The 15,582-nt window shown below is 40.5% G+C and overlaps 1 protein-coding gene, 1 non-coding gene and 1 pseudogene across 2 annotated transcripts; 2 read left to right on the top strand and 1 right to left on the bottom strand.

Annotated features, from left to right (window-relative positions):
* Window positions 1-3,355: 3,355 nt before the first annotated feature.
* On the bottom strand, window positions 3,356-5,059 carry LOC111792810 (gallate 1-beta-glucosyltransferase 84A24 pseudogene; annotated as a pseudogene).
* Window positions 5,060-8,876: 3,817 nt separating this feature from the next.
* Window positions 8,877-15,156, top strand: LOC111792811 (putative UDP-glucose glucosyltransferase). Its single transcript, XM_087123066.1, has 3 exons — window positions 8,877-9,667; window positions 13,690-13,694; window positions 14,397-15,156. Exons 1-3 carry the CDS (start codon window positions 8,921-8,923, stop codon window positions 15,088-15,090), a joined length of 1,446 nt encoding a protein of 481 aa, XP_086979192.1. The 5' UTR covers window positions 8,877-8,920; the 3' UTR covers window positions 15,091-15,156.
* LOC111797783 (small nucleolar RNA Z247) lies at window positions 10,439-10,578 on the top strand. Its single transcript, XR_002815608.1, has one exon. It is a non-coding gene; the product is annotated as a small nucleolar RNA Z247 (small nucleolar RNA).
* Window positions 15,157-15,582: the final 426 nt, after the last annotated feature.

Raw genomic sequence — 15,582 nt, 5'->3', positions numbered from 1 at the left:
GAAAGATTTGGGAAAAAAAAAGTTGTATTCAATCACATGGGATCCACGAGTGGGTGAGGTGTGTGCACATGGAATCATCCACTAGTCCGTTTTTACAGGTTTGACAACTTTAATGTCAATTCTAATTTTATTTGTTATAGCACTTATGTGATTTAAACAAGTATGCAACTTGTAAGTTACTATGAGTGTGATTGAATCGCGAGTATATTGGGATTCATGACTATCTTAAATGCTATGTTTCTGTAAAACTCGAGCCTAAACGAGAATTAAAATGATGCACATATATTCGAGCCAAAGCAAAAACTCGTATATAGAATTTTATGTGCATATATGGAATTTCATCAATGGTCGAGAGATATACATAGATACGAGTTTTTGCTTTGGCTCGAATATATGTGCATCATTTTAATTCTCGTTTAGGCTCGAGTTTTACAGAAACATAGCATTTAAGATAGTCATGAATCCCAATATACTCGCGATTCAATCACACTCATAGTAACTTACAAGTTGCATACTTGTTTAAATCACATAAGTGCTATAACATTCATGAAGAAACGTTGAGTCGATTTGGACCGAAAAGCGGAGTTCCATTGAACCTTAAGACACGGTATAGAGAATTTTATGTGTTTATATCTCTCGACCATTGATGAAATGGAATGAAAATAATTTAAATAGAAAGATTGATTAAAACTCTACAGAAAAAGATTAAAAAACACAGAAGAAAATAGGAAAAAGTGCGAAAATTGCGATGAATCTGGGATGCACAGTCAAATGGCGAGAGGTGGAATGTGGTTGGTGCAGGCGAGAACATGCTTTGGACATAGGGTGAAAGAATGCGTATGACAAAGGGTTGGCCACGCGTTGCAAATCTAGAGGATCGACCCAAATTGAGATTCGTGAAGCAATTCGATTTGATAGCATCGACCTGAACCGACTTTCTGATCCGACCCGACTCAAGTGCGCTTGTCTGTACACACCACGTGTTGTGCAAGGAGTGCATATGCACCCTCCCAAACATGTGTATGTACTCGCACGTAGTTGTGTACGTGAGATACTCTCCATTCACACGTGAGTGCTTCTGAGTTCTCCTTTTTGTCTTGTTTAACATTCGACTGTTTTTCACTCTAGTTTTGATGCTAACCTTAATTCAACTTGAATTAGATCTTACCAGTGAAATTTCACAAAATTTGTAGCTCCTAACACACAGAAAAGCTAGCTCGAAAAGTCTCGCTTCATCCATATAAGTAAACATTTAGATTTTCTCAAGTACTATTTGTAGGGATTGATAGGACATTCTGACATGTCAAACATACCTTGTTTAAAGTGGTTAAAATATGCATGATTAGGACTTTAGATCGGAAATTTTGGATAAGAAAGCATTGTATGTTATGAAAACTCACACGAATGCTCCATATGATGAGATTTCTACAATATATGTTATTTTAACGTTCTCTATTGTGTTAGAAAATGTTGTAATTTGTGCTCGTACAGAAAGGCCCCAAGGGGTAAGAGATATGAACCAAGAGACATCAATCATACAATATGCTTCAACGAAGATGTGAAGAAAATATTGTTGAAATTATCAAAAGATATTTCAATTCATGCCACATTGAAGAAGAAGGAAGTTTCATGTTATAAATTTCGGGTGGATTACAATTTAGAGTAATCTAGAGTTATTGTATTTCATTAATGTATTTTAAGACTTTTTATTTACTTCAGGTTACAATTATATAATGGTTAATTATGGCTATTACGTATGAATGTTGCACCTCTTGGAATGCGTTTAATAGTTTTTGAGACTATAGAAAGCGGTTGTATTTGTAAGTAGACTTGGAAATATAGTAGAAAGAGCATTTGTGCTTTCTTAGCCAATGACTAAGTTTCTTTGCAATTATATGTAGTTTAGGTTGCATGTAGAATCATTCAAGCTCGACATGACCAATCTTACCTGTGGAGTGATTCGAATCTCAAACAAGTGTTCTTGCGTTGAGATATTTGATCAACAAGAATCATTCAAGCTAGACATAATCGATCTTGCTTGTGGAGTGATTCGAATCTCAAACAACATTCTTGCCTTGAGATATTCGATCAACAAGGTAATCCGAATCTTACTCCCCTTGTAGTGATTCCTTAATATATCAGTAAGAGTCAGACCAGAGAATCGCTCGAAACTTTAAGGCCTCCCCAGATGCTCAAATAGCAGTAGAGCTAGGCACGAATTTTTTAGGGCCAAGAGAAAAGTTCGTGGACACGGTTAAGGATGCAACGAAAGCCTACAAACAGGTTACTGAGTATTTTTATACTTACCCCTTTCTCCTTCTTTTCCTAGGTGTTCTTAGGCTGCCGGTTAAGGTGGGAGAGCGTTCTAGAGCTACCCTATCACTAATAGAGGTGTACATAGGTTAGGTTGGGTTAAGTTGACGAAATTTTTTGGACCAATCTAAGAGTTTGGGTTGGTTGGATTGATAACCTAACCCAACCCAAAATTGTTTCATGATCCAACCCTCTATTCTCCTCGGGTTGAGTTGTTGGATTGTTCAATTTTTTTTATTTTTTTTTTTATTTATCTACCATACAAAATCATTCACTATATTAAAAGTTTACAAACACAAATCAATCAATAATCATTCAAACAAATCGAATTAGCGAAACTTGTAACATACTAACATAATTCAACTCCTTAAACATTTGTTTACTGTCAAAATTTTGTCGAGTAGATAGATTTTGGAATTAAAAAAAAAAATTAATAATAATAGTTTAAATAAATTATGCACAATAAAAACAAAAACTAAACTACAACATAAAATAATTTACTTACCATGAATATCAAAACTTCCATTATTTTGACACAAATAATTTACTTACCATGAATATCATAACTATCACACTTTCTATTTATTGAAGGTTGAAAACCTAGAGTGATTTAGGTAGGACCATGAATATCCTTGACTCTGAACTATTTTAGTAGATAAGTTGTATTTAGTTGAAAGAGAGTCTTGCACGTAAAAATTTATGATAAGCGTAGTTAGTCAAAATACCCAAGAAACTCCATAGCATCCCCAGATAAACGTAGATCTCCATGGAGTAAATGAACATACAAAAAAACCTAATAAAATGTCAATCATAAAAGATGGATTTAGAAGTTACTAATCATAAAAATTTGAGTATCAAAACTAACGTGTTGACTGATCAAGAATCCAAGCTTGACGAATGAACATGACAGTGAACGAGGGGTTGTTCTTCGATTCTAAGTTTTTTTTTAATAATGTTTTGTATGAAAATTTTCACATTAATATATTGCAGTTGTTTTTTGTTTTTTTAATTAAAAAAAAAAACTATTTATATATAATAGAACCATATTTTCTGTTTTATCTTAATTTTTCTTAAAATAGTATTAATATTTATTGTATTTGATGCCAAATTCCATCAATTTCTGACCGAACTCTTTTCACTAAAAGTTGCCTCTCACACATCTCTTCTTAATCTCATCAACAAACTCTTGGATGTTCTGGTGGGAGGCTCCGCCGTCCACCACCGCCGCCGCCGCTGCCTGCTTCAATTTCAAACCATTCCGCCTGAATTCTCCTTCGCTGCTATCGCGGGTCATCACCTCCGATATGCATCTCACAATCTCATCCCTTGAAATCAACTCATTTGCCTCTGCACCACGCGACAGCCTCACCCCAACTCCATAATCCTCCACCAAAAACTTAGCATTGGTCACCTGATCCCCCCACTGCGGAAACGCCACCACCGGCACGCCGCAGCCGATGGCTTCCACCGACGAATTCCACCCACAATGCGTCATAAAGCACCCAACAGATTCATGCGACAAAACCCTCTCTTGCGAACTCCATTGCACCACTTTTCCCCTCTCCCCTGCTTTCTCCATTACCCCTTCCGGCAAAATATGGCCCTTTAACCCGAGAGCTTCATTGGGCGGCTTCATAACCCATAAGAATGAGAACCCTGAATTGCACAGTCCATAAGCGAGCTCGTCTATTTGCTCTTGTTTCAAATAAACGATGCTTCCAAATGAAACGTACACAACGGATTGTGGGGGCTTTGAGTTCAGCCATTCCATACAATCCTCTGCTTTTAAGCAGTCGACAGAGACCTCTGTTTCCACATTTTGTGGGTTTAAGAACAATGGGCCAATGGGTTTCAAAGGAATGATATTAGACATGTAATTGATGATATCTTTCTCGAGTTCATCGAAAGTATCCATCAAAATACAAAAGGGTATTGATAATTTACTGAATTGGGATAACAGAACTTTCCCCAAAACGCCATAGATGTTATTTGGATGCAAGAAGCTTGGGATTTCATCGTTCTTCAAAAGTGGCAAAATTGGGAGATGAACGTCGATTTTGGGTTCCAATTCAGAAGGGAACGGGACGGATTTGTGGAAACAGTGATAGTAAATTGAGAACACAGAGCATGATTGAACCCAAAGAACGGCACAGGGGATTCCAAGCTCCTTAGCAACTTCGCATGTCCATGGAAAAAAGGGGTTCACAATCAGGCAAGAAACAGGGCGGTTTTCGGCTGTTTGGTTCTTGATCAGGCCGGTGAGCGACGGCCGGCCGGAGAGCTCAAGCTGGTTGTTATAGCGGGTCAAGTTCATATCCTTGGGATTGATCTCTTGGAGACCATCTTCGAAGAATTCAAATCTGATGAACCCATTGCCGACCGGAGTGGGACAGTCGCCGGCGCCGATACTTCCAGCTTTCTGCAGTGTTTTGCCGAAATGCACCGCCGTGGAAATGGTGACGAGAAGGCCCTCGGCGGCGAGTTTCTTGGCAAGTCTGAGAGTGGGGTTGATGTGTCCTTGGCTGGGATAGCATACAAGGAAGACATGGCAAGGAGCTTCTTCAGAATTCATCATGGCTGATTTTGAGGGATGTGGATATCTAGAAAAGGGTATTTATTATATATTCGATTGTTGAAAAACTCTGCAGAATTTGATAAAAAAAATATTAATTATTTTAAGAGCGGAATCTGGATCATTGAAAAACTATGCGGAAATGGATAAAAAAAATGGATAGGGTGTTCATGAAGGAGAGCTTATTATTTCTTTATAGGGATGATGACTTCCACGACCACCATGTTTCTTGTCCTATTTAGATACCTCGTGGAAATGGAAGTTTAGTTTGGTGGGCATAAATTATAATTGTAACTTCGAAATTTCAAATAATAATAATAATAATAAGAATAGATGAAAATTTTGGTTATGTAGCAATTTGGGTCATTGGGGATCAGCTTTACAACTGGAGAACCTCTGATCGTCGCTCGCGATAGGGTTGTGGGCTCAGCTTTACAATTGGAGAACTTCTGATCGTCGCTCGCGATCGTGTCCGACTCCTTTTCTTCTAGAGTCCTTTCGTGTCCTTGTTTATAAACCCAATCTATTGGAACACCGAAGTTTAGGACATGACTCCAATCTATTGGCACGACTAAGTTTGGAGTCATTTGTTCAACATTTACCAATCTATTGGCACAACGAAGTTTAGGGCATGGCTGATACCATGTTAGACGAACACGACTCTCTCGACAATGGTATGATATTGTCGACTTTGAGCTTAAGTCATCGTGACTTTCACTCTAGAGAGAGAGTATTTTTTGTTTATAAACCGATGGTCATTTCCTAAATTAGTGGAGGTGGGACTTTTATCATCCAACAAACTTAACTCTTGCACCCTAATTCTAGCTCTATGAAGATAATTGTAGTGAAACACACAATCAAAAAATTGATGCTAAACATATTGTATCATGCAAACATACAAGCAAATAAAATCCATAGAAGATAACATCGATCAATCACTTGGAGCACTGAACACAATAGTCCATCTTCCATTCTAACACAGCGAAAAACATATAAAACAACATTTATCACAAATCCATCATAGGGACATTTTAGTAATTTCTTACGTCTTGCATAACATACTTATCCATATTTCCCAACTTGTGTTCTAGTTATGCATATTCTCTTTCTAGCTTTGCATAAAACATATAATAACATGCTTCTAAAAATTTTTAGCATAGGGGCATAAAGGTAATTTTTCATAGCATACATATAGTATATTCTCTCCCAAAAATGCCTTTATGAAGTCCTTAACATGTACTTTCTCTAAGGTAAGGAATGCTCACATGCTAGTATATCTTAATGATCCCTACAAGTATGACTTGTCTAAAGTTTGTGTGGTTACTTACACGGAAGATGACTGCCTTCTCAAGCTAGCCTTTTCAGGTGGTAGGAGCTCAAAAATTTCATAAATTTCATTGGTAGGTCCAAAATTGAAATCAAAGTAGGATTAGAATGGAAATCGAGACAAAAAACATCTGAATGACGAAAAAAAAAAACAGTACTCAAATGCTTCACATGCTTCACATGCACATCCATGTGCCAGGATAGTCTCCCACGCACATACCACACGTGTGAGTACATCACGTGTCTAGGGAGGGAGACGTGCGGTGTGTCACAACCTCACTATAAAGACGATAGGTTGTAACCCGCACGTAGATCAACAAGGTGAGATCCTCAAGTGGCGCCCATCCGACCATGTGAGGGTCTAGACAGAAAAGTGTCATGATGCGACCCAGAAAGAAGATGAATCATCCAACACACCAAGAGTATTCATTAAAGCAAAAATGAGGCATAAGCAAGGTTGAAGAGAACAAGGCGACAAGTGTGTCTAAGACAAGTTCATAGAGGTTCGGGTAGGGCCTCGAGCTATAAACTCAAAACTCAGAGTTTCAATATGAATTTCGACATGCAAATCTAGGGCTAAGTTCATCTATATGAATGATGAAAGATCACCAAATTTAGTGTCAATCGAATATCCGACATATGCTCCACGGGACTATATGACCGTTCACTAAAATAAGTGTACTCCAGAAAGATTTGAAATGCCTCAAAATGTACTATAGGGGGAGACATGGAGTCTTGACTGTCTTCCTTTGAAATGAGCCTTTCAAGGAAAGTGTCGGACGACACGGGTGTGCTAGCATTGCACCTCAAGCCATATATTGGAGGTTGGTATATGCACCCGCTATCCAGTACAAAATTCGTAAATGACATGACATGACATGAGAAAGTTTACGCCCTGTTGAAAACCTAGATGGATGGATGTTTGGGATGTATCGACTAGATGAGCGACACATGGGTCGGTCTCGATAGACATGTTAAAGCAAGCCAAGATGGCTAAACTTTCTTGAGACTAGGGATGGCATTACGACGCATGGTCGTGTTGGTGGGAAACAAGATGATGACTGAAATGCGACATTGCACATGAGAGACTTTGACCTAGAGTAGAGGCAAGGTTGAGTCGAATGACTTGTCCTAGTGTAAAGGCTATTCAGCTAGAGTTGCAAACCATTGAACATGCACGAACAAGCGGCGTGTGTGACCAAACAAGCTTAAATTTCGCACAAGTTGTGTCCGGTTGGCATAGGAGAACCTCACCTAAGGTCTGACGAAACCACAAAGGTAGGTGAAAAATATGAATGGGGCTTGAGTTCCCGTTAAGACTTATCATGAGCATGTCAAGATCATGACGTGACACGATTGAAGATGTGACACATTTTACTTCTAATACGTGGCTCGTTCCTATTGGAGTGTTTACTGAAAGTAGTTTTCATTATGTCCTCTCTTCAATCCTTATGGAAGGTAACCTAGCCTTGCCAAGACCATTAGGCCCCTGTCATAGCATGAGGTGTTATCGTGTAGTTCTCTTGAGCATTGACACTCATAGTTAAATACTTCTATTTGGGAGTAGATAATCCTTGCTAAAGTATGATACATTTATCTAGGTTATCTCTCTTAATGTCTTATAACTGATCTAGTAACGCCTCCTCTCGCAGTGATATCTCATCACTGGCTCTTGCGAGCACTTAAGCCTCTAAGGTTTTCGTACGGGATTCTAGAGAACTTACTATAATCCCTTTGTATAGTTGCTAGCCTTCCTTAAGTTTTGGGATGCTTCCTATATTGGTAGGCTTAAAGTCTTATGTCCAAGTATCCACTAAGACATACTATGTATTATGTTAGTCTCGTCTGCAAGCAAAGATCACTACTACCACTGAAGTAGTTCCAGAATCACATTGTCTAGAGGCTCTAGTTTTATCTGAGCATGCTTCTCGAAGTATGTCAATCACACTTGTATATGGAACTTGATTCATACTTATCTATTCGAGCGTAGGTTCGTATTAACATGGTGTTTGAACTTTTCTCTCTAGACTAAGTAAGCGTGACCACAACTCAATCCCTTTTTTTAATACCCTCGAACTCCAAGGTTCTCTGAACTACCTTGACCGTTCCCACTGTACTTAATGAAAAATTGAATAAGATGGCTAACTTTAAAACGAAGAAAAATTGGAAAATATGTCTCAAGAATTAGATTCAAATCATAATTTCATTTTATATTGAATTACATTGCATATCAACAAATTCATAATTTACCTACCTCCTAATCCTTGTTTGGATTCAAAACTAAATCAAATTATGATTGGATCGATATAATAAACTATTTTGGTCTACAAAATTTGTCAAAATCCTTGGTTTATAATATAGTAAGATAACCACAAAATTCAAAGTTAAAACTATAATTTATATCCATCATCCAAACATCCATTTGCATTAGGTATCTAATACCTATTACTACAAGAAACATGTTCGTCATGGATGGCATCATCTCTATGAACAAATAGTTTAGTATTTGCCATGCTTCATGAACAAGAAAATCACCTACCGCTAACACTTCTTTCCCTTTCCATTTTTTTATCCATTTTTTGCAGAGTTTTTCAATGATTCAATCTAGTTGTATAAACATTCAGACAAACATTAAAACAAAACGAATACGAGTTCATCAATTATATAATAATACTCATTTCTAGTTATCCACCTCCCTCAAAGTCAGCCATGACTGATTCTGAAGAAGCTCCTTGCCATGTCTTCCTTGTATGCTATCCCGGCCAAGGACACATCAACCCCACTCTCAGACTTGCCAAGAAACTCGCCGCCGAGGGCCTTCTCGTCACCATTTCCACGGCGGTGCATTTCGGCAAAACACTGCAGAAAGCTGGAAGTATCGGCGCCGGCGACTGTCCCACTCGGGTCGGCAATGGCTTCATCAGATTTGAATTCTTCGAAGATGGCCTCCAGGAGCTCAATCCCAAGGATGTAAACTTGGAACGTGTCGTCTACCAGATCGAGCTTTTCGGCCGGCCGTCGCTCGCCGGCCTGATCAAGAACCAAACAGCCGAAAACCGCTCTGTTTCTTGCCTGATTGTGAACCCCTTTTTGCCATGGACTTGTGAAGTTGCAAAGGAGCTCGAAATCCCCTGTGCCATTCTTTGGGTTCAGTCATGCGCTGTGTTCTCAATTTACTATCACTGTTACCACAAATCCGTCCCGTTCCCTTCTGAATTGGAACCAAAAATCGACGTTCATCTCCCAATTTTGCCACTTTTGAAGAACGACGAAATCCCAAGCTTCTTGCATCCAAATAACATTTATGGCGTTTTGGGGAAAGTTCTGTTATCCCAATTCAGTAAATTATCGACACCCTTTTGTATTTTGATGGATACTTTCGATGAACTCGAGAAAGATATCATCAATTACATGTCTAATATCATTCCTTTGAAACCCATTGGCCCATTGTTCTTTGTTAAACCTAAAATAGATCATAACTGTATATACTAAAATAGTCTAAGATTTACTAGTTTATGATTTGAAGGGTTTGTTACCAAATCTATGATTTTATGGTTTGTTACCAAATCATAGATTTGGAATGTAATCTTCATTATACGCATCTATAAATACATGAGGTCGTGACCCATATAGGTCATCGTGCCATTCAATCTAACATGGTATCAGAGCCAAGGTTTATTTTTTAAACTCCTCGCCATGTCTTCTTCCTCCTCTCCATCCACCATCTCCAACACCGTCTCAACTACCATGGCGACTTTTGGCCTTAAACAATATCCAATCCCTCTACACCATGTTGTCACAATTCGTCTAACCAAAAACAACTTCATCATATGGCGTGCCCAGCTCCTCCCCTACCTACGGAGTACGAAGCTTATGGGCTACCTCGATGGCACCAATGTTGCACCTGCCAAGCTGATCCCTTCCTCAACTGCTGCTGGTGCTGAGCTGGTCTCTAATCCGGCCTATAATCAGTGGTATGATCAGGATCAACAAGTCCTTAGCGGCCTTCTCTCCTCCATGTCTGAGGAGATTCTTCATGATGTGGTTGCCGCTACTACGTCCAAGGAGGCGTGGGATACCCTGCAGCGGATGTTTTCATCGTCAACTCGTGCTCGCACTACTCAGATTCGTGTTGAGCTTGCCACGTCCAAGAAACGAGATCAATCTGCTGCAAATTATTTTTGCAAGATCAAAGGGCTAGCCACCGAGCTGGCCGCCGCCGGCTCTGCCTTGCAGGATGATGATGTGATCGCGTATCTTCTCGCTGGTCTTGGCCCTGACTATGATCCCTTCGTCACCTCAATGACTACCAAGAGTGAAGCCCTCACCCTTGATGATGTGTTTGCACATCTAATGACGTATGAAGCTCGCCAACTACAACACCAGGCTGAACTTCAGTTAAATCTTGGATCTTCTGCCAATTATGCTAGTCGTGGTGGTCAGCAGAAGAATCGTGGGCGTAGGGATCGCGGTCGTGGTCGTTCTCAAGGTTATGCACCCTCTCGTCCTGCTGGTGATCGTCGTGGCCCTTCTGCTCGTCCTTCCTGCCAGATCTGCGGCAAAGTGGGGCATACTGCTATCCGCTGCTGGCATAGGATGGATGAGTCCTATCAAGATGAACCTTCTTCTGCTCCTCCTACGGCACTGGCGGCTACTTCCTCTTACAAGATTGACCCAAATTGGTACAGCGACACAGGCGCTACGGACCATATCACCAGTGACCTGGATCGTCTCGCTGTGCGTGAACGTTATCATGGAGGTGAACAAGTTCAAGTCGGCAATGGAGCAGGTTTGCGTGTTTTGCATACTGGTCATTCTCTAATTAATACTGCTACTCGTCCTCTTGCGTTGCGTAATATTTTGCATGTGCCTGAAATTTCCAAACATCTTCTTTCTGTTCATAAATTTTCTCGTGATAATGACGTATTTTTTGAATTCCATCCTTGGCATTTTTCTATAAAGGATCGACAGTCGAGGAAAAGTCTCCTAAATGGGAGGTGTGAATCTGGTCTTTATCCTATTAAGCCATCCGATGTCGATAATCTCAAGCACGCCTTGGTGAGCAGATCTACTACTCACGCCCAATGGCATGCTCGTCTTGGACATCCTTCATCTCAAGTAATAAAATCCATTTTGCGTCTAAATAATATTTCGTGTGCTAGTGAGTCATCTTTGTCAGTTTGTAATGCGTGTCAGTTAGCAAAGAGTCATCGATTACCATATACTAGTTTTTCCCATAGGTCTTCGTCACCTTTGGAACTTATTTTTTCGGATGTTTGGGGCCCTGCACCTCCATCTGTTGGGGGTTTTAAATATTATATTAGTTTCATTGATGATTTCAGTAAATTTTCGTGGATCTATTTGATGCATGATCGTACAGAAGCTCCTCGTATATTTTTGCAATTCCAAGCTCATGTTGAGCGCCTCCTAGATACTAAAATCAAGTGGGTTCAATCTGATTGGGGTGGGGAATATCAGAAAATTCATAACACATTTTTTCGTTCCCTTGGAATTGGTCATCGTGTTTCGTGCCCTCACACACATCAACAAAATGGGTCTGCTGAACGCAAGCATCGTCATATTGTTGAAACTGGCCTAGCCCTTCTAGCTCATGCTCATGTACCTATTAAATTTTGGGACGACGCGTTTCTTACAGCCACATATCTCATCAATCGTCTTCCTACTCGTGTCATCGATAAAAAATGCCCCTTAGAGCTTCTTTTTCATACCCCACCAAATTACTCCTTATTAAAAATTTTTGGGTGTGCCTGTTGGCCTCATCTTCGTCCTTATAACAAACAAAAGCTCTCTTTTCGATCAAAGGAATGTGTCTTTCTAGGCTACAGTTCTTCACATAAAGGGTATAAGTGTCTTGACACCGATTCTGGTCGTGTCTATATGTCTAGAGATGTCATATTTGATGAAAATGTTTTTCCATTCAAGAGAGCCTCACCTAATTCTTCCCCAATCATGCAGTCGACGCATAATGCCCCTGATTTGTGCACCTTGCATTTGGGTAATAGCAGTACTAATTTGGAGAATGATCACATGCATATGTCTGGGCCTACTAACTCTTTGGATGCAGAAAATTTGGTGTCTACATCAGCTTCGGAATTGCCGCAACAATCCTCCGCGTCGCTGCCATTCGAATCGGCGTTGGTTGTTCCGCCAATGATTGAGGCATCGGCTTCTCCGCCAGCAGATGATATTGCGCAATGCCCGGTCGAATCCTCGGCCGTTGGTCAACCAACTGCTGTAGCATCGGTTGCTCCCCTCGCAACGGCTGATACGGCCGTCCCCTCAAATGTGGATCCTGCACCTACTACTCATCCGTATGGTACTCGATTGAAGCACAATATCAAAAAACCCAAGGTGCGTACAGATGGAACAGTAACATATCTTGTAGCTCGGTCTTCTGCCTCTGAACCTACTTCACATATTACTGCTATGGAGCATCCCCTCTGGCGTCAGGCAATGAATGATGAATTTCAGGCACTTCAAAAAAATAAGACATGGCACTTAGTTCCTCCTCGTGCTGGTCTTAACGTTATTGATTGCAAATGGGTTTTCAAACTCAAACAAAAGCCAGATGGCTCTATTGATCGCTACAAAGCACGCCTGGTTGCTAAAGGTTTTAAACAGCAGTATGGCGTCGATTATGATGATACCTTTAGTCCAGTTGTTAAGCCCACTACCATTCGGCTCTTATTATCTCTTGCTATTTCTCGTGGTTGGGCTATTCGGCAGATTGATATTCAAAATGCTTTTCTTCATGGCCTTCTTAATGAAGATGTTTATATGAAGCAGCCCCCTGGATTTGTGGATTCTCAACACCCTGGTTATCTCTGCAAGCTGGATAAGTCGCTTTATGGCCTTAAACAAGCTCCGCGTGCCTGGTTTTCTCGCCTTAGCTCCAAACTATTACAGCTGGATTTTACACCTTCAAAGGCTGATGTCTCTCTTTTTATTTTTAACAAAACGGGCATTCAGATGTATATTCTCATCTACGTTGATGATATTATTATCATCAGCTCATCTTCTACGGCTACTGAGAAACTTCTTACACAGCTTCAGGATGATTTTGCCGTCAAGGATCTTGGTATTTTGAGTTATTTTCTTGGGATTGAGGTCCGCCATACTTCTAGTGGACTTATTCTGACACAACATAAATACATTCGAGATTTATTAGCCAGAACCAATATGCTCACCTCCAAAGGTGTGCCCACACCTATGCTTCCCAGTGAGAAGTTGTTATTGAATGGTGGTGAAAAGCTCTCACCTGAGGATACTACTCGCTATCGAAGTGTCGTTGGTGCTCTCCAATATTTGTCTCTGACACGTCCTGATATATCCTTCTGTGTCAACAGAGTGTGTCAGTTCATGTCCTCTCCGACTTCTATACATTGGGCGGCAGTCAAACGAATTCTCCGTTATCTACATGACACTATTGATATGGGTTTGTGTCTTACAAAGTCCAGCACTGATTTGTTGAGTGCCTTTTCAGATGCTGATTGGGCTGGGAATCCTGATGATCGTCGAAGCACTGGAGGCTATGTGATCTTCTTTGGTGGCAATCTTATCTCTTGGAGTTCGAGGAAACAATCGACAGTTTCTCGTTCTAGTACGGAAGCCGAATATAAGGCGGTTGCTGATGCCACTGCCGAATTAATTTGGATCCAAGTTCTCTTGCGTGAGCTCGGGATCTCGCAAGCGCGAGCGCCTAGCCTATGGTGTGACAACATTGGTGCCACCTACCTATCCGCCAATCCAATCTTTCATCGACGGACGAAGCATGTTGAGGTTGATTATCACTTCGTTCGTGAACGAGTATCGACTCGTCAGCTTGATGTTCGACTCATATCTTCCAAGGATCAGCTCGCCGATATCATGACAAAGCCACTGCCAGCTCCTTCTTTTAGCTATTTTAGGCGCAATCTGAACTTAGTAGTACATCGTCCAGATTGAGGGGGGGTGTTAAACCTAAAATAGATCATAACTGTATATACTAAAATAGTCTAAGATTTACTAGTTTATGATTTGAAGGGTTTGTTACCAAATCTATGATTTTATGGTTTGTTACCAAATCATAGATTTGGAATGTAATCTTCATTATACGCATCTATAAATACATGAGGTCGTGACCCATATAGGTCATCGTGCCATTCAATCTAACATTCTTAAACCCTCAAAATGTGGAAACAGAGGTCTCTGTCGACTGCTTAAAAGCAGAGGATTGTATGGAATGGCTAAACTCGAAGCCCCCACAATCCGTTGTGTACGTTTCATTTGGGAGCATCGTTCACTTGAAACAAGAGCAAATAAACGAGCTCGCTTACGGGCTGTGCAATTCAGGGTTCTCATTCTTATGGGTTATGAAGCCGCCCGATGATGTTTACGGGTTCAAGGGCCATGTTTTGCCAGAAGGGGTAATGGAGAAAGCAGGGGAGAGGGGAAAAGTGGTGCAATGGAGTTCGCAAGAGAGGGTTTTGTCGCATGAATCTGTTGGGTGCTTTATGACGCATTGTGGGTGGAATTCGTCGGTGGAAGCTATCGGCTGCGGCGTGCCGGTGGTGGCGTTTCCGCAGTGGGGGGATCAGGTGACCAATGCTAAGTTTTTGGTGGAGGATTATGGAGTTGGGGTGAGGCTGTCGCGTGGTGCAGAGGCAAATGAGTTGATTTCAAGGGATGAGATTGTGAGATGCATATCGGAGGTGATGACCCGCGATAGCAGCGGAGGAGAATTCAGGCGGAATGCTTTGAAATTGAAGCAGGCAGCGGCGGCGGCCGTGGTGGACGGCGGATCCTCCCACCATAACATCCAGGAGTTTGTTGATGAGATAAAGAAGAGAAGGATGAATATGTGTAGTGAGTGCAGTTAGAACTCGATGGAATTTGGCACATATAAGCATATAATAAAATTTATGGTAATGCCTATTAATTATGAAAATCAAAATAATATAACCATTAAAATCCCCAAGATAAAATTTGAAACTCTTCTAACCATTAATTCTCAATGATACTAGAAACTCATTTTTTAACGATATAGTTCATAACGCTGATGTCGAGGATCAAACCCGAGTCACATGCATAACATTCGAGAATACTTACTATTGTACTACAACGACCGTCGAAAAAAGGCTTGGAAATTTGCTAAAAGCACCCGCATATATTTTGTTTAGTTTAAAAAAATCAACACACATTTGAATGATACAAAAACTCATATTATAGCGATCTAGTTTTTAACACGGTCGTCGAGGATCAAACTTGAATTAACTGCATAACAGGCGGGAATACTTACCATTAAAAAAAAAGAGTGGGAATCTATTAAATGGAACTAGAATACATAGGGTATTCTTATTATTATACATACT

Source organism: Cucurbita pepo, chromosome 4, assembly GCF_057944985.1.
Source record: "Cucurbita pepo subsp. pepo isolate OVF chromosome 4, ASM5794498v1, whole genome shotgun sequence".
NCBI lineage: Eukaryota > Viridiplantae > Streptophyta > Magnoliopsida > Cucurbitales > Cucurbitaceae > Cucurbita > Cucurbita pepo.
This window is presented reverse-complemented; position numbering and strand designations above follow the sequence as displayed.